Source organism: Monodon monoceros, unplaced genomic scaffold, assembly GCF_005190385.1.
Source record: "Monodon monoceros isolate NGI ecotype Baffin Bay Population unplaced genomic scaffold, NGI_Narwhal_1 Super_Scaffold_19, whole genome shotgun sequence".
NCBI lineage: Eukaryota > Metazoa > Chordata > Mammalia > Artiodactyla > Monodontidae > Monodon > Monodon monoceros.
This window is the reverse complement of record NW_021703775.1, coordinates 50434400-50460928: the sequence shown is the minus strand read 5'-3', so window position 1 is coordinate 50460928 and position 26529 is coordinate 50434400. Positions and strand designations below refer to the sequence as shown.

Sequence of the window (26529 nt, the reverse complement as noted above, 5' to 3'; positions counted from 1 at the left end):
GGCCCTGCCCCTTCTGTCTCACCTTCACTCGCTTGGTGAAGCAAGCCCCACTGACCTCCTCTCTGCTCCTCAAGCCAGCAGCGCTTTCTCTGCCTGGTGCCTCACACTGGGGTTCCCTCTGCTCAGAACGTCCTTCCCTTCCGCTCCCTTCCCCCCACCCTGCTGTTTCCGTGGATGCCTCCTTCTCCTGCCTTAGGTGCACAGGGCCCTACCTGAGCAGAGGCCGCCAAAGGCCTCCCTGCCCATAACCTTTTACTTCTCCATAGCACTTAGATCAACCGAAGTCACCAGCTGTCTACTTGCTCAGTGTAGCGAGTGTCCCCTCCTGAGCCCTCAGCCCTCTCACTTGTGCCCACCATCCCCATCAGCAGCTTCCTTTGGAAAAGCTGGGGTCTTAACTGCCCTGTTCACTGAAAGGGATGCGGTGCCAGGCAGAGCGCCTGACATTGGTAACCAGCCAATAAATATTTGTGGAATGAATGAATGAATAAGAGGTCTGCTGATTTGAATGTAACTGAGTGAAAACCCAGAGCTCAAATTCCAAAGGAGAAAATAAGAATCTTTACACACTCCCTATTGCTTCCCTTTCTCCAACTGAGCCCCAGCACAACTTGCTTCCACTTTCTCCGCTCCTCCCTCCCTCCCTCTCTTCTTTCTTTTACAGAGGTTCACGAGCACCTGCTCTGGCCGGCGCTGTGTGGTGGGCCCACCTTCCCACCCACTCTGCTCCCCAACATGCCCCCGGGGCCCTGACCTCATCCAGGACCCCAGTCTATCCCTGGGCCCCCTCAAGTCACATCCCTTATACAGTCACCCCCCGGTACCTCTTCTCTGTAGACCTTCATTGTGACTGAGCCCTGAGGACAGAACACCCTGGGAAAGAGAAATGAAGGATTCTCCAAGGAACCAGCTATAGCCATGTATTTGCTAACATATTTGTCCTGCTGGGAGCCAAAGTTTTGGAGCTTTTATACATTAAGTTTTCATTAAAAAGGAATGACAACAACCCAGTCTTATCAGGTTTTTTGTTTGCAGTCCCAAGGGTCTTATTAGCTGGCTATGACCCAGGACTGCTTCCTTGCTTCCTTTGAGGCTCAGATTCCTTTGAGGCTTTCAAGATCCCTTCAAGTTCTAAATCTTGTGTGATCTTGGGGATGTGAATCCACTCAGGCTTGGTAACAGCCAGGAGTCATCAAACATCACCCTCTCTGGGCTCACCTCCCAGTGATAAAAAAAACACGTGCCCAATTCCATCACTCCACGGGTGTGCAGGAGGAGGTGGTGAGCTGGGCCAAGGGTCTGCCAAGACTGTCTGAGCTGGGGATCCCTTCTGCTGCGTCTGCGGAGAGAATGGAGTAGCCTGCCTTCCAGTGAAAGGGGTCCCATCCTGCAGGAAAGGACCACGGGGCGAGCTGTGAGGTTGTGTGGGAAAAAGCTGGGGGGTTGTGATAAAGTGAGGGTTTATCGTGCTTTAGAACAGAGCTTAGGAAGGTGAGGGTGGGAGGAGAGATACAGCCTTTTCCAGCATTGTCAATGACCAGGCATGATGTCAGAAACGAGGTAATGAACAGGGAGGGTACAGAGAAGGAGACAGGGGAGGGCAGAGGAAAGGGGCAAAGACTTGAGTATCTCCCTGGGGAGTTCAGTGAGGGGCTGCACTGGTTCCCAGAGCCACGCGGGTTGGGGTTGGCCCAGCATAGGTCTGCTGACCCCCTTCCAGGGATCTTGGGACCCTAGGGACAGAGAGGAAGCCCGGCAGCATTTTCTGAGGTTCCAGCACGTGCTCAAAGTATCCTTTCCATTTCTGGCTCTCCAGGCAGCTCAGGATCGGAATTAAATCTACGCTCTCCCTCCACCAAGTTATCTTTGCCGACAGCCTTCCTGCGGGGGGCGGGGGGGCTGGCCTCAGTGAGGGACAAGGCCTGACTGCCCGATGTTCTGTCTCCCCCAGCCCTCCCCATGGAAGGGAGTGAGCCTGCAGAAGCAGCCTCGCCATAAGCACTGCCTGGGTCTGTGTCAGCAGCAAACAGCTTCCCTTGCACCTCGGGAGGAAGTGTTAATGAGAAGAGCGGTGGGGAAGGGTTGTGCCTGCCTGCGGTTGTAACAGTTTGCTCCTTTTGGCTCCTGGGGACTGAGGAACTTACACAAGGAACACGCCTTCTTGAGGGTAAGACAGTTAACGCTAATAAAGAATGTGTGTACGTTTGTACCAGACAACTAACATAAAGGGCCCAGTGCAAACATTTCTAAAGCAAAGGTCCCGACAGGACCGCAGCTGCCAGAAGGGACAGGATGGTGACCAGCAGCCTACCCCACAGGTCTAGGGTGGCACTGGGAGCTACAGAAAGGTGAGGGCTAAGATTTGCCTCTGCATGGCTGAGGCCCCTAAGGACGACCCAGCCCATCCACAGCCCCCTGCCTTCACACCCAGGTCCAAAGCAAACCCCCTCCCGTCTGTTTCCCAGGGAGGGAAGGGATCCAATAAGCCCTGACTGAAGTGAGTCCTGCTTGAGTTCAGGTTCTACCCATCTGCAGCCTTCCCCTCAGGAGCAGTAGAGACGGATTTTCTTGTCAAGAGCCATCGCTGGGTTACAGGGCGGGCGTCCGAGCCCTGGTCCTCACCTCACGTCATTGCCCTTTTCTATGGCACAATCCGTGGTTGAAGAGAAGGCCTCCATCCAGAAACCAGAGCCAGGCCGGGAATGAAGAATGTAACAAACATAAATGTCTGTTCAGACACTACGACATGCACACCCAGCGTCAGCACTAAAAGAACAAGGCAGCAGGGACCACAGAGAAGAATGAAGACACAGTCCCTACCAACAAAGATCTGTGTCGAAAAAGATGGGCCGAGTAGACAAAGCAGCTGACAGGAAATAACGGCAATGCATGGAAAGTCCTCATGAACAGGGGCTGCGGTCCTGGTAGCCAGGGGCTAGGAGGGCAGGCTTGGTTCACCACCAGCTTTTGTTTCACTGAGGGGACACTGTGAGGGTGGAGGGACAAGTTTGGGAAAACAGAGAGGTGTTGAAGTGCGACTGGGGGAAATTTTGTCCCACGTGTACTATGTAAAGCTCTCCTCAACTTCCCATAAAACCTTTCATTAAAACTATTTTGCAGGGGAGATGAATTAATGTCAATTTGGGGGACATGAATTATTGTCGGGGGCCCCAATAACGGACTGAGGCCAGCTCAGAGGGCCGGACCTGGGGTGGACCAGGGGGCTAGACACTCCTGGGTTATACAGCTTGAAGTGGGGTTCAAGTTCCCAGAATGGGAGGTGGCTGGGGGCTCAGGCAAGTGGGAAGGGAATGCTTTGCTGGGCCTGGAATGATGGCTGGGAGAGAAAGGGGGGGGCTCTGAGGGGGAGTCCAGGGGGGCTTGTAAGATGGTGTGAAACTGTGATGGAAAGCCTCAAGCCCTGGACAAGTGAAAGGATTTATTGAGGTGGAAGGCAGGGAGGGGGCAGCGGATAGAACACGGGTCACTGATTCTGATCTCCTCCGGCCTGTGTATCAAAGAATTTGACCTACCTCACCAAAAAGCTGGGGAGACTGTCATCTCCCACCTGGGCTGATAAACAGTTCCCCAACTGGGCTCCGGCCTGCAGTCTCTCCCTCCCTCCAATGTGTCCTCCACATACAGTGGCACTGGAATAATCTTTTAAAAGTCCAGTTCTCAGGGACTTCCCCGGCAGTCCAGTGGTTAAGACTCCGTGCTTCCAGTGCAGGGGGTGTGGGTTCGATCCCTGGCTGGGGAACTAAGATCCCGCATGCTGTGAGGTGCGGCCAAAAAACTTAAAAATAAATAAAGTCCTTCAATGACCCTGCATCACCTACACCCCACCCCCCCACACACACCAGATTTCATCTAATTCCTGAGCAGGGCAGGAAGCACACATAATCAGGCTCTGTCCATCTTTCCAGCCTCATCCATGTCACTTTCCTTCGCCCCCTCACACTCCATCACACTGAACTACACACAGGTCCTCAAACACAACTTGCTTTTTCACACCTCAGGGTCTTTGCATATGCTCTCCCCACCCCATCCCCCACCTCTGCCTGAAGTTCTTTCCCCAGCTCAACTGCCAACACCCCGGAGCATTCTGTGAACCTCCCTCTCTACCTGCTACTGTATTTCCACAGTATGCTGAATACAGCACTTCCCCGTTGTATCATCACCATGTTATCATCTGTGTATGCGTCTATAATTAGTCAGAGGACAGGACCAGATGGTATTCTTCGCAGCCCAGGAGCTAGCACAGCACCTAGCTCATTGCTGGCATTCAGAAATTTTTCAATGAATGAGTCAATTCACAACTCAAAAGGGCCCACAAAGAAGACACCCTTTAAGGAGTCTGTCCAGCTGACAAAGACCCCCTTTTCTCTAAGAACTGCCCCAGACACCAACTGGACTGTAGGTGGACATCTAATCTGAATTGAGCCAAATGGATTCCTTCTAAGAAAAGAGGAAATAACTCCAAGAAAAGCAAATTTGTTTCTGGAACTACAACATGTAAACTCTGGGGACCATGCAAACTCCACCATTTAAAATGGACAGTAGAGGACTTCACTGGTGGTGCAAGAATCCACCTGCCAATGCAGGGGACACGGGTTCAATCCCTGGTCCGTGAAGATCCCACATGCTGCGGAGCAACTAAGCCCATGTGCCGCAACTCCGGAGCCCACATGCCACAACTACTGAAGCCCACGTGCTATAGGGCCTGTGTGCCACAACTACTGAGCCCACGTGCTGCAACTTCTGAAGCCCGTGCACCTAGAACCCGTGCTCCACACTAAGAGAAGCCACTGCAGTGAGAAGCCTGCACACCGCAAAGAAGAGTAGTCCCCACTCGCTGCAACTAGAGAAAGCCCACACGCAGCAACAAAGACCCAATGCAGCCAAAAAAAAAGATAAAAAAATAAGAGTATCAGTCCTTACGTTTAAAAAATAATTATAATAAAAAAATAAAATGGACAGTAGAAAAAGTCACTGCTTAAAAAAGAAAATGAACTAGCCATCTAGAGGACTTCAGAAAGCTTTCTGATGCCCAGTTCCAGCCCTCCGCTGAGACCATGACAGATTCCTGTCCCGAGCTCCTGTGAGACACCCCTGTTTACTAATAACCTGCCTCCTACTCTGTGTTTGAGCTCCATGGGATTTCTGTTCCTTATAAATTCCTGACCACACAAGCCAACCTTTGCCCTTGGCAGAGTTGCCTGGGGGTTCTTTTCTTCAAAAAACTTCTATTTTAATACATAAATCACACTCAGGCATAAATTAGACTTTAAATCACCATACACATGCAGAACCAGCTACATAATTTATGGGGTCCAGTGTAAAATGAAACTGTGGAATCCTTTGTTCAAAAAGTACAGTTAAACGTACTAAAATACTTATAAAGCTTTTTCTTTTCTTCTGCAGTCTCTCTTTTGGCTTGTCATGGTGTTTATTTGCTATTTAATGTCTAAGTAAATAAAATTTACAATATAAAATCCTTAGGATGAATTTTATCATTTATCTTTATATTGTGCAATGCCCATATAGAGAATCACCACAATGACTGTATTTCTTGGCTTCTCCCAGAAGATGCACCCAGCTGGTCACAAGAGATGAGCCCAAGTCGCCCCCAGACACTGAGCTGTCTAATGGAGAGCTCCATCAGGTACAGGATACTTCACAGGGCAAGTGCAGACCCTTATAAGCTGCTGAAGATCCCTCCCCGAGACTCAGGCCCAGCAACCTTGACAACTGCTGGGCCCTCCTTCCCACCAGCCCCCAGATCTATGCGTTGTACCGAGGCTGGGGTCAGGAAAGCCAAGCCAGGCATCTCCCATTCCAACAGGCTGGCTGATCCAATCCACAGGAGACAGGTGAACCCCAGGGTCTTTAAACCTCCACACTGAGATGTGCCCAGTATCTGGTGGGTGAGAGACCTAAGCTCACCAAGTCACCTGCTGAATGTGCCATGGAGCTGCCAAGCTGAGCAGAGATGGCCACCATTATGCCCAGCCCTAAGATTCTACGGAGCATACAGACCCTCCCTGCATGCACACTGGGCAGAGGGCAGCAATGAGCACTAGTTGAGGGAAGGGAAGGCAGGGTCTTGGAGCACCAGGGTGCTGGGAAGTGGGTGGTCAAGAACCCAACCCAGGGAGATGGGTAGGCTTTGGGAATCAGTACTACGTGTGAGCCAAGGTCCAAGTCCCTGACACATGCTCCAAAGTCCCACTGGACTTCACTTATAAAGGACACATGCAAATATAAAATTAAGAATTTCCAGACAGTGGCTGTAAAGCATTAGACCCCAAGTGCCGGGCTCTTCTGACATGGAGCTCTGTGTGACTGCACTGACCATACACCCATGAAGTTGACCCTCTACACATGAAAAAGAGTTCTAGACCTTATTAAATAACATAAGAACAAGAAGCTGAGACAAAAGAAGAAAAACAAACTTCACATACATATTAAAGAGCTTTAGAACACCCAGACCCATAGGTCAAGAATACCATTCACACCTCAGTTTGAGGACGAGCTAAAGAGCAGATGTCTCTACTCCCTTCAACACAGACTGTAGAACTGACAAGAGGCTGTAATATGTATAGATAAATTGGAAATAGGTTGCTAAGCACTAAGTCAGGCTTTATTCCAAAGTGTAATGCCTTTAGCTAGTCAAAGGGTATTTCATGAAGACAGACTAATACCAGAGCAAAAAAGAGGAGGAGGTATTACTGTTTTCCTTTGTCCTAATAACTCATGCTTTTATAGCTTAGAAATTCAAGATGAGCTTCACTTCCTAGAGGCTTATATAAAGAACTTCCTGTTGGCACTGGCTCCAAACAAGGCCTTTCGTATTTCTGGCATCTTTTGCCAGGATAAGAGATCCAGTCGACTCTCCAGAGTATTGGAAACCATTATTCTCTGATCACCACTGTAGAACTCCACACCTCCAGCCGCATCTGTAGCCAGTTGCACCCCTCTGTCAACTTGGACTTCCACACGTTTGTGGGAGACTGTCGTGTATTGAGGGATGGCTTTTTGCACTGCAGCCTCCACCAGGAGGAGGTCCTGTGGCCTGCAGCGTACAATCACCACAGGCTCCAGCAGTCGGAGCAGACCCTGGAGCACTAGTTTATCCAGCAGCCCCTGGTGAAATACTGGGTCTGCCACGATCCTGCTGAGTCTCAGCTTTGCATCATTCAGCAACTCTGAGATGAGGTCGTTTCGGGCCCTCAGGACTTTCAGCCTTGCCTGATTCCTCATGGTAGACATCTGGCTTTTCTTCTGCTGCTCTATCTGCTTCTCTTTCTTCTCATAATACGCCATAATCTTCAGTCATTGGGTTTGCACAAGGCGTCCTCTCTCAATGTTGAACTCTTCCTCAGCCTTGGCATCTACTTCTTCGGCCTTCTCACTGGCTTCCTGCTCAATGAAAGCCATCACCTGCTTAATCTGCTTCTGCACATTGACATCACTCAGGGCCGTGGCTGCTCCTGGAAAGGGAGGTGGAGGGAGAACTGGTGGACTCTCTGGTTCCTTTGACTTAGGGCAGAGTTTCAGGAGTGTCTCCAGAGTTCCACGTTCTGAGCTGTGGAATGCATGAGGGGAGGAAGGATATAGTCAGAGTCCAAAGGGAAGGATCATGGAGACCATCTATTCATGAATCACTTGGAGGAAACTGAAGCCCAGAGAGGGAAAGCAACCTGTCCAAGGTCATACCCTAGTAGAACAGAGACCCAAACCTGGGTTCCCAGAGTTCCATTTCTACTACACTCACCACCTTTTTGTCATCAAATAATAATGAGATGATTAGGGCAGACCTCAGGAAGACTTCTAGTCAGCAATGGCTCAATCACAGATAGCAAGTGGAGAGAATGGAAATGCCAAACTAATACAAAAATGGAAAATGTAGGCACATTTTGGGTTGGAGAGGGCTGGGGAGAGTCATAAGAAACTTGTGGTTAAACAGGAAGGTTGCCTTGAAGCAAAATCCAGGAAGGTTGCCTTGAAGCAAAAAGATTTTTAGAGCCTCAACTGATTCAAAGAGACAGAAAACCCATAGGCAGATGGTGGCATCCTGGAGAGAACTGCAAGGTGGGAGGGGTTGAAGGTAGTCTTTTAACTGGAAGTGGTTTCCAAACCTAGATGTACATATGAATCACCAGGGGACCTTTCAGAAATACAGCTTTCCAGGCCCCACTCCAGACTACTGAATTAGTATTTCTGCCAGTAGGGTCTAGGAATCCATATCTTAAAAAGACTCCCTGGACCCTCTTATACTGTTGGTGGGAATGTAAATTGGTGTACTCACTATGGAGAACAGTATGGAGGTTCCTCAAAAAATTAAAAATAGGGCTTCCCTGGTGGCGCAGTTGTTGAGAGTCCGCCTGCCGATGCAGGGGGCACGGGTTCGTGCCCTGGTCCGGGAAGATCCCACATGCCACTGAGCTGGGCGTCCCGAGCCTGTGGCTGGGCCCATGAGCCATGGCCACTGAGCCTGCGCGTCCGGAGCCTGTGCTCCGCAATGGGAGAGGCCACAACAGTGAGAGGCCCAGGTACCGCAAAAAAAAAAAAAAAAAAAAAAAAATTAAAAATAGAGTTGCCATATGATTCAGCAACCCCACTCCTGGGCATATATCCAAACAAAACTATAATTTGAAAAGATACACGCACCCCTATGTTCATAGCAGCACTATTTACAATAGCCAAGACATGGAAACAACCTAAATGTCCATTGACAGATGAATGGATAAAGAAGATGTGGTATATATATACAATGGAATATTACTTGGTCACAAAAAGAATGAAATAATGCCATTTGCAGCTACATGGATGGACTTAGAGATTACTGCACTAAACGAAGTAAGTCAGAAAGAGAAAGACAAATGCCATACGATATCACTTATATGTGGAATAAAATATGACACAAATGAACTTATCTACAAAAAAGAAACAGACTCAGACACAGAGAACAGTCTTGTGCTGCCAAGGGGTAGGGAGTGCGGGGGAGGGTTGGATTGGGAGTTTGGGACTAGCAGATGCAAACTATTATATATAGAATGGATAAACAACACAGTCCTATTGTATAGTGCAGGAAACTATATTCAATATCCTGTAATAAACCATAATAGAAAAGAAAAAAAAAAGACTCACTGGGATGCTTAACGAGCCCAGGAAAATGATATATGAAAAAAATAAGACTAGCCATAAAGAGATGGAAAATATTAAAAAGAACCAAACAGAAAATTTGGAGCTAAAGAATACAATAACTGAATTGAAAAATTCACTAGAGGTGTTCAACAACAGACTTGATTATGGAGAAGAAATAAACAGCAAACTCGAGGACAGGCCATTTGAAATTATCTATTATTGTTGGAGAAGCAAATTTTTTTAAAGTGAAGAAAGCCTAAGAGACATATGGAACACCATCAAGTGGATTAATATATGTAATATAGGAGCCCCAGAAGGTGAAGAGACAGAAAGAAAGGAGCAGAAATCTTATTTGACGAAATAATGGCTCCAAACTCCCCAAATCTGAGGAAGGAAACAGACACCCAGATTCACAAACAAAAATGAGAAAGGAATCAAATCATGTCACTAAAACAAATCAGTGAAACACAAAGACATCAAGAGAGGGGCAAAAAAAGCTACAAAGCAGACAGAAAACAATGAACAAAATGACAACAGCACATCCTTCTTTATAAGTAACTATTTTAAATGTAAATTAAACTCCCTAATCAAAAGCTATAGAGTGGCTGAATAAATTAAAAACAAAACAAGATCCAATTATATGCTGTCTACAGGAGACTCACTTTAGGTTTAAGAACACACATAGGCTGAAAGTGAAAGGATGGAGAAAGATATTCTGTGCTAATGGTAACCAAAAGAGAGCAGGAGTGGCCATACTTATATCACATAAAATATATTTTAAGTCAAAAACTGTCATAAGAGTAAAAGAAGGACATTTTATAATGATAAAAAGGTCAATTCACTAAGAAGATATAGTAACTATAGATATATATGCACCCAACATCAGAGTACCCAAATATATAAAGTAAACATTAACAGAACTGAAGGGAGTAATAGTCAGGAACACAGTAATATTAAGAGATGTCAATATCTCACCTCCAATAATGAATAAACTATCCAGAGAGAAGATCAATAAGGAAACACAGGACTTTAACAATGATATAGATCAAATAGACCTAACAGACGACACAGCAAAATATTCCACCAGCAGCAGCAAAACACACATTTTTTTCAAGCACAGTTTTAACACTCTCCAGCATGGATTACATGTTAGGTCACAAACAAAGGCTTAACAAACTTAAGAAGACTGAAATCATACCAAGTATCTTTTCTAACCACAATGGAATTAAGCTAGAAATCAGTAGCAGAAGGAAAAATGGAAAACACAAATATGTAGAAATTAAACAACACTCTCTTGAACAACCAATGGACCAAAGAAGACATCTAAAGGGAAATTAGAAAATATCTTGAGACAAACAAAAATGAAATACACATACCAAAACTTGGGACGCAGCAAAAGGGGTACTAAGAAAAGTTTATAGCTGTAAAAGCCTACGTCTAAAAAGAAAGATTTCAAATATGCAACTTAACTTTATACATTAAGGAACTAGGAAAAGAAAAACTAAGCCCAAAATTAGCAGAAGGAAGGAAATAATAAAAATTAGGGCAGAAATAAATGAAATAGAAAAATGCAAAAGAATCAATGAAACTAAGAGTTAGCTTTTGAAAAGATAAAACCGACAACCTTTAGCTAGACTAAGAAAAAAAGAAGACTCAAATATATAAAATCATTATACTGATGCCACAGAAATAAAAAGCATTGTAAGAGACCACTCTGAACAACCATACACCAACAAATTGGAAAACCTAAAAGAAATGGATAAATTCCTAGAAACATACTACCTACCAAGGCTGAACCATGCAGAAATAGAAAATCTGAACATATCTATAACTAGTAAGGAGATTGAACCAGTAATCAAAACCTCCCAACCAAAAAAAAAAAAAAAAAAAGCCCAAGACCAGATAGCCTCAAAGGAGAATTCTACAAATACTTTTTTTTTTTTTTTTTTGCGGTACACGGGCCTCTCACTGTTGTGGCCTCTCCCGTTGCAGAGCACAGGCTCTGGACGTGCAGGCTCAGCGGCCATGGCTCACGGGCCCAGCCGCTCTGCGGCACGTGGGATCTTCCCGGACTGGGGCACGAACCCATGTCCCCTGCATCGGCAGGCGGACTCTCAAGCACTGTGCCACCAGGGAAGCCCTCTACAAAAATTTTTTTTAAAATTATTGCCAACTCCTGAGAACTCTTCCAGAAAACTGAAGAGGAGGGAACCCTTTCAAATTCATTTTAAGAGGTCAGCATTATCCTGATACCAAAGCCAGAAAGACACTACAAGAAAAGAAAACTGCAAGCCAATATCCCTGATGAACACAGATGCAAAAATCTCAACAAAATATTAGCAAACCGAATTCAATAGCACATTAAAAGAATTATACACCATGACCAAGTGGGATTTATCCCTGGAATGCAAGGATGGTTCAACATACAAAAATCAATCAATGCGATACACCACATTAACAGAAAGAAAGATAAAATCACATGATCATCTCAGTAGATGCAGAAAAGGCATTTGACAAAATTAAACATCCTTTCATGATAAAAAAAAAACACTCAACAAACTAGGAATAGAAGGAAATTACCTCTATATAATGCAGATCATATATGAAAAGTGCACAGCTAACATCATTCATACACAACAGTGAAAAACTGAAAGCTTTTCTTCTAACATCAGGAATAAAGAAGGCAAGGATGTCCACTCTTGCCACTTTTATTCAACATAACATTGGAAGTCCTAGCTACAGCAATTAGACATGAGAAACACAAAAAAGACATCAAAATTGGAGAGATACAAAATCAACATATAAAAAGCAATTGTTTCTATACAATAAAAATGAATAATCCAAAAGGAAAATTAAGAAAACAATTCCATTTACAATATCATCAAAAAGAACAAAATACTAGGAATAAATTTAACCAAGGAAGCTAAATAGTTGAACACTAAAAACTACAAATCACTGCTGAAAGAATTTAAAGACACAAATAAATGGAAAGACATCCCATGCTCATGGATTAGAAGACTTAATACTGTTCATACTACTCAAAGTGATCTACAAATTCAGTGCTATTCCTATCGAAGTCTCAACGGCATTTTTTTAAGAAATAGAAAAAACAATCCTAAAATTCATGTGAAACCACAAAGAACCCTGAATAGCAAAAACAATCTTGAAAGAGAACAAAGCTGGAGGCTTCACACTCCTAACTTCAAAATATATTACAAGCCTACAGTAATCGAAACAGCATAGTACTAGCAGACAGATAGACCAATATAACAGAATAGAGATCCTAGAAATAAACCCACACAAATACAGTAAAATAATCTTCAAACAAGGGTGCCAAGACTACACAATGGGAATAATCTCTTCAACAAATGGTACTAGGAAAACTAAATATCTCACGCAAAAGAATGAAATTGGACCCTCATCTTACATCATATACAGAAATCAACTCAAAATGGATTAAAGACTCCCGTATGATCCAACAATCTCACTTCTGGATATTCATCCAAAAGAACTGAAAACAGGATCTCAAAGAGATATTTGCATTCCCATGTTCATTGGAGCTTTATTCACAATAACCAAGAGGTGGAAACAACCTAAATGCCTACTGATGATTGAATGGATAAAGAAAATGTTGTATATACATTGAATGAAATATTATTTTGCCTTAAATATGACAAGGAAATCCTGTCATATGCTACATAATGGATGAACCTTGAGGACATTATTATGCTAAGTGAAATAAGCCAGTCACAGGAAAAATACTGCATGATTACACTTAAATGAGGGATCTGAAGTAGTCAAATTCACAGGAGCAGAAACTAGAATGATGGTTGCCAGGGGCCAGGTGGAGGGGAATTAGAAAGTTGTGTTTAATGGGTATAAAGTTTCAGTCATGCAAGGTGAAAAAGAGATCTGCTGTACAGCAATGTGCATATAGTTAACACTGTTCTGTACACTTAAAATTTTGTTAAGAGGGTAGATTTCATGTTATGTGTCTTTTACAATTAAAAAAAAAAGGGGGGGCTTCCCTGGTGGCGCAGTGGTTGAGAGTCCGCCTGCCAATGCAGGGAACACGGGTTCGTGCCCCAGTCCGGGAAGATTCCACATGCCGCGGAGCGGCTGGGCCCGTGAGCCGTGGCCGCTGAGCCTGCGCGTCCGGAGCCTGTGCTCCGCAACAGGAGAGGCCACAACAGTGAGAGGCCCGCGTACTGCAAAAAAAAAGAAAAAAAAAGAATGCTGTCCCAGAAAGATGCACCATTCACCAAGCTTGGTGGAAAAACAACCCCGTGTTTCTGACAAAGACCAAGACTTCCGGTTCAACCTTACAAACTGTCATTGGAAGTTAAAAAGAAAATGATTTAGCCCACCCATTCCCCACTATTTTAGGATGTAATTTTTCTTAAACTGCACTTTTGTAAACAGAGCAAAACATTCTCTGCTCCTAAATAAGACAAGTCCATTAAATATTTTTTAAAAAGGGCTCTCTGGGTAACCCTGCTAATCACCAGCTTTGGAAGCCACCATGAATGAAAGCAGAGAGAGTAAGAGATGCAGGAAGTCCCAGGTTAAGTGTGTAAAGGAAAAAATGTACCAGACAAATCCTTACCAGTCCACTGCCAAGGGCCAGCCTTTGCTCTGGCACCGGGCGTCTGTAGGCAGAATGTGGAACTTGGAACACGCACTGGAACCTGGCACTGTTGCTTCCTTCTTTCTGCAGACCCTCACAGTTTGACCAGGCAGCTTGAATCCAAAGAGCCAGACTGTCACTGGGGAAGGCGGGCCAAACCAGCCAAAAGGAGGCCAAGAGGAATTTCCTTGGCACAGAGGCCTCAGCTGGGGGCTACGCTTGCATGCCCAGAATCTCAATTAAGTTGGCACATGGCCTCAGCTCTGGGGTGGGCTCACCTTAACCAAGCTGTCAGAAACAGGTACGTATGTGAACCCAGGCAGCCAGTTTATTAAGTTACTAGTGAAAAATACAGCTGTCATGTTGGCAGGTCATGGCCCTCTTTTCCTGTATGTGAGTCGCCTGGGAAGCCAAATCCAAAGGTTGTTTTAGTGAGAAACCAGAGCAAGCAAAACTTGCCAGACAGTCTTTCAGAATGCCACACCAGCCACAGGGGCTGGCACGCTCTGGTCCATCGGGGAGGACATCCTCTCCAAGCCCAGACAGGGCTTAAGGAGGCATCGCCGGCTTCCACAGTATGGTTGCTGGAGTAAGACTGCTGGAATTCAGATCCTACTTCTGCACTTAACATTTGTATGACTTTGGGAAAGCAGCTCATGCCTTGAAGCCTCAGTTTCTCCATCCGTAAAATGGAAATAATAATAGCGTGCACATCATAGGATTATTGAGAGGCTTAAATGAAAGAAGTGAATGTTCAGCATATACTGCTAAGCACAAAGCTAATCTTCACGCTTGGTAGTTACGGTCATTATCAGCATCACTGGTACTATATTATTACTAGCTCTTCTCCTCCGCTTTAAGCCTCATCACAGTCACCCTCTGTGTGTACAGAGTACTTATGACTGATTTGATTTCCACTCCCTAAAATAAGTAGAAACACATCCTAGTCTTGCTTCCTTATATTAAAATTAGTAGCCCTGCATGGAGTTTGGGAACCTCCCGGCACTTCACGGCACATTCCCCCATGGTCTCAGGTGGCCAGCCATATCCTTGGTGATGGTAGGTAAAGTCCTGGAATTCCAGGGCTCTTGGGCTGAGGCTGGGGTAGAGTCATCCCACAGCCTGTCACAGTCTCTGAATCTGCAGTCCTGAGTTCTCATACTTCCTCTGACTCCCACTTCTACTCAGTCTATCAGTGCTGGGACTTGAAGGCAGCTGCAGGGTGGGGCAGGGCTAAAAGTCAGGAATTGAACAAGTAAGTGTCTCTGCATGAACTCGGGTGCCCAACTAAGAAATGTGAAACACACATGTCGGCTCTTGCACAAGGGCACAGGATTCTCCATTCAGATAAGGCAGGCTTGCACTGTAAGTGGCGTCCACCCTGCCCATGTTTGGGGCTGGGGGCAGATCTAGAGCTCTCCAAGACAGCCTTACTCCCATAAACTATTCAGTACTGGGCTTCCCTGGTGGCGCAGTGGTTGAGAGTCCGCCTGCCGATGCAGGGGACACGGGTTCGTGCCCTGGTCCGGGAAGATCCCACAGGCCGCTGAGTGGCTGGGCCCATGAGCCATGGCCGCTGAGCCTGCGTGTCCGGAGCCTGTGCTTCGCAACGGGAGAGGCCACAACAGTGAGAGGCCCGCGTACCGCAAAAAAAAAAAACAAAACAAAAACAACTATTCAGTACTAGGGTTTCTTCATTGCCCCCCAGACACATCAGGCTCAGTCTTACCTAACAGCTCTTGATCATACAGTTCTCTCAGCTACAATGCCTTCCTCTGCTTCTCTCCACTTACCTAAATCCCACCTACATCTTCAGCCCAGTTTGAGCCCCACTACCTCCTTGACCTCTGAACTCCTCCTCAAAATGACAGCATGGCCTATTTTCCAGATATAATTCAGAGCTGGATTCGGAGTCTTCTGATGCTCTAGTTACCTTCCTTCCTCCAGGAAATTCCTTGAGGACAAGGATCTCTTTCTCTAGCAGGGGCTGGATGCAGACAGGCACTGGTTAAACACGAATTGATTGGATTAAGGCCCTGAGGCTGGGGCGGGTGTCAGGGGGGTACTTTCTTTTTTACTGTGAAATGTAACACACATTCAGAAAAGTGTATGGCTTAATGAATTAGTATGAGGCAAATATCCTGTAACCAGCACCCAGGTCAAGCAGCAGGACCTTGCCAGCATCCCCAGAAACCCCTTCTTATGACCTTAGGGAAGAAGACATTTCAAAACTGATGATTTTGTATTTGTAGGCATAAGAGGCATTCTTAGAGGAAGTGTGGGCTTGGAAATCTCTCTTCCCCGGCCTCAGCTGTGTGATCCGGTGTGCAACTTGGGGAATCCTCATCACCATTAGAGGGAGGAAGGGGTGGCAGGCATGCTTGGTGGGCAAAATGTGTCTGTCACCCTGAAGCCCTGCCCAGACCCTGAAGCAACTGTTCCTCATTCTAGCTGGGATTTGTAAGTAAGTCTGAGGGTGGATGTGTCTGGGTGTGGGCTCCGTAACCCTGGCTGAAAGAGAAGCAGCACCAAACCAAGGCCTCCAGACACTTACAGATTACAGCGTGAGGAAGGGAAGGGGCTTTCCAGAGCTTGGAGCATGGGGCAACCTGCAGGGCCCAGGAAGTGGGCGAGGAAATTTAGAATACTAAATTTAAATTCTAAACATGTGGGAAGGGGGACTTCCCTGATGGAGCAGTGGTTAAGACTCCATGCTCCCAATGCAGGAGGCTGGGGTTTGATCCCTGGTCAGGGAACTAGATCCCACATGCACGCCGCAACTAAGAGTTCTCATGCCACAACTAAGGAGCCGGCGAGCCGCAACTAAGTAGCCCACCTACTGCAACTAAGGAGCCCACGTGCCACAACTAAGGAGCCAGCAAGCTGCAACTAACGAGCCCATGAGCCACAACTAAGGAGCCCACCGGCCTCAACTAAGGAACACACATGCCACAACTAAGGAGCACACATGCCACAAATAAGGAGCCTGAGAATCACAACTAAGGAGCGCACCTGCCGCAACCAAATAAATAAATAATTTATAAATAAATAAATAAATATGTGGGAAGGGGGCATTCCCTTTTCTGTCTTTCAAGAAATATTTGTTGAACATCTACCATGTGCCAGGCACTGTGTAGGCACTGGAGACAGAGAACAAGCAGACACCAGTCCACCTCCCAAGCCTACGACGTCATAAGGGAGATGTACAGGTAAACAGGAAATCACACTACAGTGTGATCTGTTAGGAATCAGCAGTTCCAAGAAAGCTAAGCAAATGAAGGGATCCAATCCCTAAAAGCCCCTCCCCAGCTCACCATGGGGCTCTTTTATAATGAACTGCTCTGCAACCAGGTAGACCATGTAGTGGGTGGTTTGGGACACACCATTAGTGACCACACATGTTTTAACTGGAGGCAGGTCACCTGGAAAAGGTTAGCCAGTAGACAGTATTCATGAAGGAGGATTTATCCAAATAGGCAAGAATCGATCAAGCTGTGATGGATACCTGACTCGAAGCAATGCCTTGGGGTTTCCAGAGAGGACTTTGGTTCAGAAATATGGAAAGGTACCTGCACCCAACATGGGATGGGATAAAAGCCAGGAGAGCACACAGGCTGTGTGGCCACAGGCTTCAGCTGAAGGAGTCGTCCTCTGAGCAAGGGGTCAAGCTGGGAGGGAGAAGTACAGATGGGCACTGAAGAACAAACAATTCTGAGAAGCAGGAAGAGAGAGTGAGATTGTCTAGACAGGGAGAACACTGTGGGCAGAGACACCGTGCTGGGAATGTGTAGGAGGTCTGAGTGCAGAGAACAGATTGGTGTGGCAGCAGACAGGCCTGCAGTGGCAGTGGGAGTGAGCGATGTCTAGAAAGACGGAGTTCAACTGGGGAAGGTTTGAAATGTCAGACTGAGAGCTGGGACATTAGGCTAAGGAGCCCTATCAAAGGCTTCTCAGTACGGATGTAACTTGGCCATACCTGGGTTTAGAAAGATTAGCCTGGTGATGGTGGAGGCAGGAGAGCCTGGCTGTAAGTAAATGCCGGGTCGAGACTGCATGGATGAGGGCTTGGACATGAACACGAGATGGAAGGAGATGTGGTACAAGAGCCGGCAGGTTTGATGACTCAGGGACCGGCCCTGGCAGCACCTGCTGCAGCTCCACCCACAGGGCTGAGCAGCTCAGCTCAGCGTGAAGATGTGGGAAAGCGGGTGTGATGCACCCTGCTCCCTCCGGAGCCAGCTGTGGGGAGACAAAGCAGCAGCCAGAGAGTTCATTTGGTCTGAAAGTAAAAGGAGCCACCCAGAGCGGAAATCAGAGAAGTGTCCACAAAGCTTTATCTCTGCTTCAACTGCTGATAACTAAGGGGCCACATACAGTTTTAATCCAAGAACTCCATCCCAGTGGCAAAGCAGGCTTTGGTTGGGGCTGGAGAAAGCTAATGCCCACTACAGCCAGGCAGGTAATATAAAGGAGAGAACCAGGCAGGGTCAGAAACATTTCTCCCCAAATAATTTACATTAAGAATTCACAATTTAGGGCTTCCCTGGTGGCGCAGTAGTTAAGAATCCACCTGCCAATGCAGGGGACATGGGTTTGATCCCTGGTCCAGGAAGATCCCACATGCCGCGGAGCAACTAAGCCCGTGCACCACAACTACTGAGCTTGCGCTCTAGAGCCCACGAGCCACAATTACTGAGCCTGTGTGCCGCAACTACTGAAGCCCACGTGCCCAGAGCCCGCGCTCCGCAACAAGAGGCCACTGCAATGAGAAGCCGGCGCACTGCAATGAAGAGTAGCCCCAGCTCGCCACAATTAGAGAAAGGCCGCGCGCAGCAACAAACACCCAACGCAGCCAAAAATAAATAAATAAAATAAACAAATTTGTATATAAAAAAAAGAATTCACAACTTGATTTCTCCTTTTCAAACATCTGCAGGAAGGTTACTTCAAAGGAATCAAGTTCCCCCCAAGAGCAATTTGCCACAAAGTTGCACAGCTAAAGGTTTTCAGTGGTGGTTCCCCCCACCTGCAAAAAAAAAGGCCCTTCTGTTTCATCCCTGCCTAAAGGGCCCAGGCTTCTGCTGCCTTTTGGAAATGGGGACTTGGGCACAAGATGTGATATTTTAGAGAAGCCGGAAATCCCATTTAAAAAGTAAAATCCATTTATCTTTTTTCTTTGTCTTATTGTGGTACAATATACGTAAGTTTTTATCATTTTAACCACTAAGTAATGTTCAGTGGCATTAAATATATTCACATGGTTGTGCAACAGACATCACCAATCATCTCCAGAACTTCGTACCCATCAAACACTAACCCCCATTCCCTCCTCTCCCTAGTCCCTGGCAACCACCATGCTACTTTGTGTCTATGAATTTGATTATTCTAGGAACCTCATAGAGGTGGAATCATTTAATATTTGTCCTTTGTGACTGACTTATTTCGCTTAGCATAATGTCTTCAAGATTCATCCATGTCATAGCACTTGTCAGAATCTCCTTCCTTTATAAGGCTGAAAAACATTCCATTGTATGTACATATCACATTTTGTTCAGTCATCAATGGACATCTGGGTTGCTTCCACCTTTTGGCTATTGTGAATAACATTCCTCTGAATGTGGGTGTACAAATGTCTGTTCAAGTCTCTGCTTTCAATTCTTCGGGGTACTTACCTATAAGTGGAATTGCTGGATCACATGGCAATGCTGTTTCCTTTTTTGAACAAACTGCCACACCATTTTCCCCAGTGGCTGCACCATCTTATAATCTCACCAGCAATGCAACAAGGGTTCCAGTTTCTTCACATCCTCACCAATTTTTGTTATTTTCTGGTTTTTTGATAACACCTTTCCTAATGGGTGTGAGGTGGTACTCATTATAGTTTTGATTTGCATTTTCCTAACGATTAGTGATGTTGAATATCTTTTCACATGCTTATTGGGCATTTACACATTTTCTTTGGAGAAATGTCTATTCAGGCCTTTTGCCCATTTTAAAAATCAGGTTGTTTTTGTTGTTTAGTTGTAGGAGTTCTTACAACTCTGTGGTCCTGAGCACTCAACTCCAGCTGCCAGCCAGGTAGCCACTCAGCAGAGCCCCTAGAGCAGGGTTTTTCAAAGTGTGGGCCGTGAAACCAAATGGAATAGAAAGCCCAGAGTTCATTACAGGTAGTAAGTTTAAGTGTTGTTCTGTCAAACCTTTGTTAAATATATGATATATATGTACATACGTATTCTGGTTCACAATGAAAATGTATGGGTTACTGTGATTTACCGTACAAAATATTTGGAAAACACTGACTTCATGTTAATTGAATCCACCCTCCTTAGAAAACAACCATCGTTACTCAAGCAGACCCTTGTAAGTTCTCCCACAATCGATTTATCAAAGTATTCGTCCCCCAAAACAGGCCCCTTTTAAGGTGGGGATGGGGGTGGGTGGGAGTGGTCTGAGATTCTGGCTACAAGATGTATAAGCAGCTTATATGGCTAATATCTATTGAGTGTGTCCCACGGGCTGGTTGGTCACAGGACAGGGATGGTAACCAAGGGTGGGAACCAGGCTTCCCCTGAAGTAGGAGGCCTCTCTCTGGCTCGGATGCCCCCACGGGCCATAGCTGGTGTCATGAGAAGTGCGCTGGACAGAGCATCAAAGGTAAAAGTTTCGGTCCTGATGTCACTCACAGGCCGGGTGATCTGGATAAAGGTTCACAATCTGCCTGAATTCCATCTGGATAAAGACACAAAGCCTCAACTGTTTACAGAAAGGGTGTTAATGAGGAATTTTGTGAAAGCCAAACGATGTGAGGAGTGAAGAAGCTTTGTAAAGTGCTAGGTGAACGTCAGAGGTCGTCATTCACAAAACACTACCCCAGTCATCCCGTCCTTCCCAGAACTGCACTCCCAAGCTGCCTGTGGGGTGGTAGATGCGGGCCAGCAGTCAGCCCAGAAAGCCTCCAGGGGCCAGAGGGTGGGTTTGAAGTCGGCGAGGAGCCCCGGGACACAAGCCCTTCACCAGGAACTCAGTCACACCACAACCAACACCACCACCCACCCTGTGTGCCACTTCCTGTGTTTAGTACTGAGTTGTGTACCCAGCACTAAAGCTGCAACCTCCAGAAAGCGTGCCCTGTATTTAACTCTAGTCACTTTAGCTCTTGAGTCTGACAATGAAAGCAAGAGTCTGTAACTTCCGGCTTCCATAAGGGGCGATCTTTTCTTCCTACCATGACTTACAAAGTGGGAGATTTCCCAAATTCAAGACGTGCTTATAATACTCAGTGACCACTGAGTAAGAACAATCATAAATGAGTCTCGGATGGTTTTCTGGCACTCTTAGCACTGAAGCCTGGAATAAAATCATTAATTTCATTTCTGGAAGAGGGATCTATGATCCAGCCTCCTTTGGACCTTATAAGAGGTGGTCACTCCCAGATCTTATGAGTATTCTGCACCAGCAACCTCTGAAGAAGTGTCCTTTTCATGATTCAGCAATGGTGGCAATGCCATCAGGTGTGACGACTGGTCTCCTGACCTAGGCTGCAGCAAAAGGTAGCTAGAAATGAAGATCGGAAAACATTACTAAAGATGCTTGAGCCCAAATTCTCAGAGGCTGGGGTTTACTTCCGAGTTCCTGGTATGTAATGAACTGGAAAAAAGAGATCTAGATGCATTCTAGAAACATAACTAGAAATGAAAAACAAGTGAGCCAGATTTATTGGATTTTTTTAATCATTCTGATCATTAGGAACCATTGACCTTTAAGGAATTGCTGCAGTGTTTAAGCCATTAGTATCTTAGCTAAAAAAATGTGCAATGTATATTACATCTGAGCCCTCAGAGAAAAGGATGCAGATGGGAGGTTTTAGTGGCGGGAAGGATAAGAGGAATAGGTATGGCACATAGCATGATGCTATGATCGTGGGACAGGTGGAGTCTGGGAAGCAAGAGAGCCCTGGGGAATGAAGAGTCTGCAGTCTGCAAAGAGAAAAGAAGCATGTATGGAGACAAGAAGCATAATTGAAGAGCAGAGGGGACGGGGTAAAAGGATGATAACCACTTTACCTCCTTACCAGTAACTCTAAGAAGGAAATTTGAAGGGGGCAGAGGGTACCTACTATATCAGCCAAGAATTAGGGATTCACACCAAGCATGGATTCATGTCCTGACAAACCAACTGACTGAAACTTGAAACAAATCATAGATTTGACTTAGATCCTTCTCACTTCCTTCTTCCCTTGAAATCTGCTTTTCCTAAAGTTCTTGACTTCTAGTATAGCTTGCGGAGGCCTAGAAACTTTGACTGGTGGGCAACAATCCAGATGTAATAGATATTGCTGGTCGCCTCCCCAGCATATATTCCCCCGATGCCTGCGATGCCTGCCGCCCGCTGTGCAGGAACCATAGAATCTAAGTGGGATTAAAATCGTGGCCTTGGGGTGGGCCCTGATAGGCCTAATCAGGATAGTCCCAATCCCTTGTCACAGTGATGGTTTCAGGGATGGCCAATAGCCCAGGCCTAAGGCAATGAGCATCTGACATTCTGCTGGCCACCATGATGAACTCAGCTAATCTGATCAGAGAAAGTCCAAGACTTTTGTGCAATCAGTGAGTCAAGAGAAGCTCTTTCTCCTCCTGGGCAGTGTGGTGTACGGGTGGTGATGCCTGGACCTGGTACAACCATTTTGTTTTCAAGAGAGAAAGCAACCTAAGTAGGAAGTTGGCCCAAAGAGAAGAGAAAAACTGAGAGAAGTGAAGAAAAAAATAGATCCAGAGTTTTGATCAAGCCATGCCCGAAGCTTGAGCTACTTCTGTATGTTTCAGTCAAAGAAGTCCATATACTCCCTTTGCTGTTGAAGCCAGTTTGGGTTGACTTTCCTATTACTTGCAACCCAAAGCATCATGACACCAAATGATCCATTGGAATCCAGTTTTCCATTTTGGGGGTGAATGTGAGGGAACACAAACAAAATGACAGAAACTTAATGTCCTTCTAGAGATCTACTCTCAGCTTGATTTAGGCAGTTGGTCTCATGGTTAGGCACCAAGAGGAGATGGGAAAGTTTTTAAAAGTAAGGAAGAAAACTAAAATAAGGAGGATAAAAACAGAGGAGATTAAAAAGGAATGGAGAGAAGGAATACGTCAATGGAATCATACGTCAATGGATAACGCCTCAGAGGTATCCTAGCCCTTCCCCATGCTGTGTTACCAAGCCCTGTGGACTTGGTCATCTAAATATCCTGCTAGGGACTTCCCTGGTGGCACAGCAATTAAGAATCCACCTGCCAATGCAGGGGACACGGGTTCGAGCCCTGGTCCTGGAAGATCTCACATGCCACGGAGCAACTAAGACTGTGAGCCACAACTACTGAGCCCACGTGCCACAACTACTGAAGCCCACGTGCCTAGAGCCCATGCTCTGCAACAAAAGAAGCCACTGCAATGAGAAGCCCGCACACCACAACGAAGAGTAGCCCCCGCTCACCGCAACTAGAGAAAGCCCGCGCACAGCAACAAAGACCCAATGCAGCCAAAAATTAATTAATTAAAATATCCTGCTACCCATGGCCTCCTCTTCATTTACACAGCCATGCCTGGTTCAGACCTTTGTGACCTCTCTCCTCACTTCCTCTGCCTTCACTCTCGTCCCCTCTAAATCCATGTTCTAACACCACTCCCAGAGTGATCTTCTCAAAAGACAGCTCTAAACTTGTCATTCCCTACTGAAAAACTTTTAATGCCTCCTTCATGTGGAACATGGGAAGTAGCATGAGCTCAGAAGATTGATCATTTTGAAAGCTAGCTCTGCCACTTACCAGCTACATGACTTTGGGCAAATTTCTGAATTTCGCTGCACATCACTTATCTCAACTGTAGTGATAATACTAACATAGTAAAGATTCCCTTGGTTACCAGTGACCGAAAACCAACCCACACCCACTAGGCAAAAAGGGAAGGGGGACTTGTTAAATCAAGTGACTAACTGAAGACCAGTAGGTACGACAGGGTCCCAGGGATAACCAGAAATAGGAACTCACGAATATCCTGTGAGTCTCTTCCATTCTTCAAGGTTCTGGTGGAGTCCTGCATGCCCGGGTGGGGCCCTGCATGCCCTTAACGTGGCTTCCAGAGGCCCATGGCCTGGCAACATCACACAGTTCTCAATTACATACAAACCAGCTCCCCTGCACCACTAATCCTGCATTCTGTCCACCTACATGTCTCACCATTCCCAAGAAGTTGTGTGCTGTTCCTTCTTGCTGGGGGGCAGGGCTGTCTTTCCTAGGCATTCTTATCTTACTCCTATTGGCCTCTTAACCCCCAGGCCAATGACACCCTTCTGCAAATCCTTCCTCAGCACATCTAGAGCTAGGTACTAACAGCCTCCCTGCACTTGCCGAAGACTGTTCTTTATCCTCGATCACAGCACTGATCACATTATATAGTAATTATTTGTTGAGATCTGTTTGGTCCTTCCAGCTAACCCATCATTGGGCTGACCTGGGCATCCAGGATAATTCTCCCGTCTCCCTCCTACTCTACATTCAACTGGTGGAATCAGTCCAGAGCTCAAAGTGCTCCTGGCAGTCAGTCTTGGCTTTTCTATGGGCCAAAGCGATGAGGTCACCGTCATCAATGAAGTCACCACTGCATGATTCATCTGACAGCAGTTCCCCACTCGGAGTGTTGTGATATTCCCAGAGCTTCTCCCAAAGCATCCAGAACCTGGAGTCCCTTCCATTTTTCAAGGTTCTAGAGCTAATCCTCCTGCTCTCTGGATCCCTGGTAAGTATCTGCCGCACTGAAAAGCAGCATGAGAACTGAGAGGCTGGAGTCCTCAGTGGGGGAAGCCTCCATCCTCCAGTCCTGGGACAGACCTCATTATCCCTCAAAAAGGCCATCCCCATGTCTCTAGTAACTGCTTCTCCCCTGGCCCAAAGCTTTTGCCAGGATCTCTCAGGACACATTGTGAAGAGCCCTAGCGTTCTCAAAGGTGAGCCCTGATCTCACCCTTATGGATGAGCTCACATTTATGGATGAGAAAGCAGAGGCCCCTAGAACAGAAGTGGCATATGCTCAAGGTCACGCTGCTAAGTACTGTCAGAGCCAGACCCAAATGCCCTCTCTAGGCTGAGTGCACCCGGTAGCTCCTTAACCTCTCCTGATACACCCTCCTTTCACAATCCCAGTCCCAGCAAATGCTGTCTGAAGAAGCAGTCCTGTAGGCAAAGGGGGCAAGTGCTCCTTTCTTCCCCTCTAGAAGGAAGTGGCAGAGACTAGTCTTGAACCAAGATCTGACTTCAAGGCACTGAACTGCCTTCCTTAACCTGTCATTCAGCACATAAAAAATATCTTCCAGATTCACTGCATAAGCTAAAGCAGCTGGCAATGTAAATACCCACACTCAGACACAAATGGAGGGGTCTGGTGAGACGTCCAGTGGGACTCCACAAGGAACTTCCAAGAATCCAGGAAGTCTTGCAGGACAATGGAAATCAGATTTGGGGTTTGAGAGTTGAGGCCTGGGAAGTGTAGCGTGAGGACATAACTGAGCATTTCCCAAAGCGTGTTCCAAGTCCTTGAATGCTGGAATTAGCTGGAAGCCTTTGACATAACCACTTCACCTCTCTGTGTCTCAATTTGCTTACCTGCAACCTCAGGGAGATCTAAGGGAGGTGGCCCAGTTGACCTCTGCGGTGCCTCTCAACACAGCATTTTCTGATCCTGTGAATTGATGAAAGGAAGCGATTTATCTCCTGTCAGCAAGGGGAGGGAGGGTGTGGTGTCTACGTGCAGAGTATTCTCCCCCACCCCCACCCCCAGGGCCTAAAGTTAGAAGCAGCACTGTTGGCGAGTGAACGCGACCTGGCCTGACGGGTGTTTCCAAGAAAGCATCGCCCAGGCAGGAGGACAGGGGTTGTTGCCTGGATCACAGGCCGCGTCTTAGAGCTCTAGAGTGTATCACTCCTCAGGGATCACAACCTAACACCTTCGAGGGACACTGGGACTGTAAAGGGGCCTCAGAGAATGTCGCCTATAGGGGGAGCAAAGGTACACCCGCCGCATCCAGAGTCGCAGAGTCTCCCTTTTCTGGCTGGTGCGGGGGTGCGTCAGTGGTTCAAGATGCTTTAACTCCCTTAGACACCAGTTTCGTAGTAAATGACTCAAGCTCTGCCGTGAACAGCATGGGGTGGTGGGGATGGTGGGAGGCGGGACGGAGCAGTAAGCCAGGAGTCCCTACTTTCCAGCTCAGGGACCACCGCCACCCCTCCCCCATCACCCCGTGCGTGAGAGTGAAAATTTTTTTTAAATTAAAAAAAAAATTGTTAACTCTCTTGCCCTTTCTTCCTTCCCGATTTCTAGTTCTGTTGTGCACTTAGAGGCCGACAGAATGGATCCTGCCTTCCGGGTGGAGTTTAAATATACGTGAATAATTTTTCATGACTATTGCGTCATCATAAGAGTCGTCGCGGTTCCCCAAGAGGCCTCCACGTCTTCTCCCAGCATCGGAGCCTGTGGACGCTTCTGGGCGTTGCGCACACTTTCGCGAGGAGCCCTCGCCTCCTCGCGAGCGCTGGTCGCTCGGCCCCCTCCCCCAGTCTCACCTTCCTCCCCGTCGCTCCTCCTCGGCTCCTCCTCCTCGCCCCCTCCCCACAGCCCTCGCGGGGAGTCAAGCTAGGGTGAGCCGGCAGGGCCGAGCTGCGTCCGCGGGCGGGGCGCGGGGCGCGGGGCGCGGGAGCCGGCAGGCGGGC

General features: G+C 46.7%; 1 protein-coding gene across 1 annotated transcript; it reads right to left on the bottom strand.

The window, feature by feature from the left end:
• Positions 1-4877: 4877 nt before the first annotated feature.
• Positions 4878-26519, bottom strand: ATP6V1E2 (ATPase H+ transporting V1 subunit E2). The gene is given in 3 exon segments (XM_029231450.1): positions 4878-7588; positions 25426-25501; positions 26383-26519. A coding segment is annotated over 1 exon segment (636 nt). The 5' UTR covers positions 7441-7588; positions 25426-25501; positions 26383-26519; the 3' UTR covers positions 4878-6804.
• Between the last annotated feature and the right edge of the window lie 10 nt (positions 26520-26529).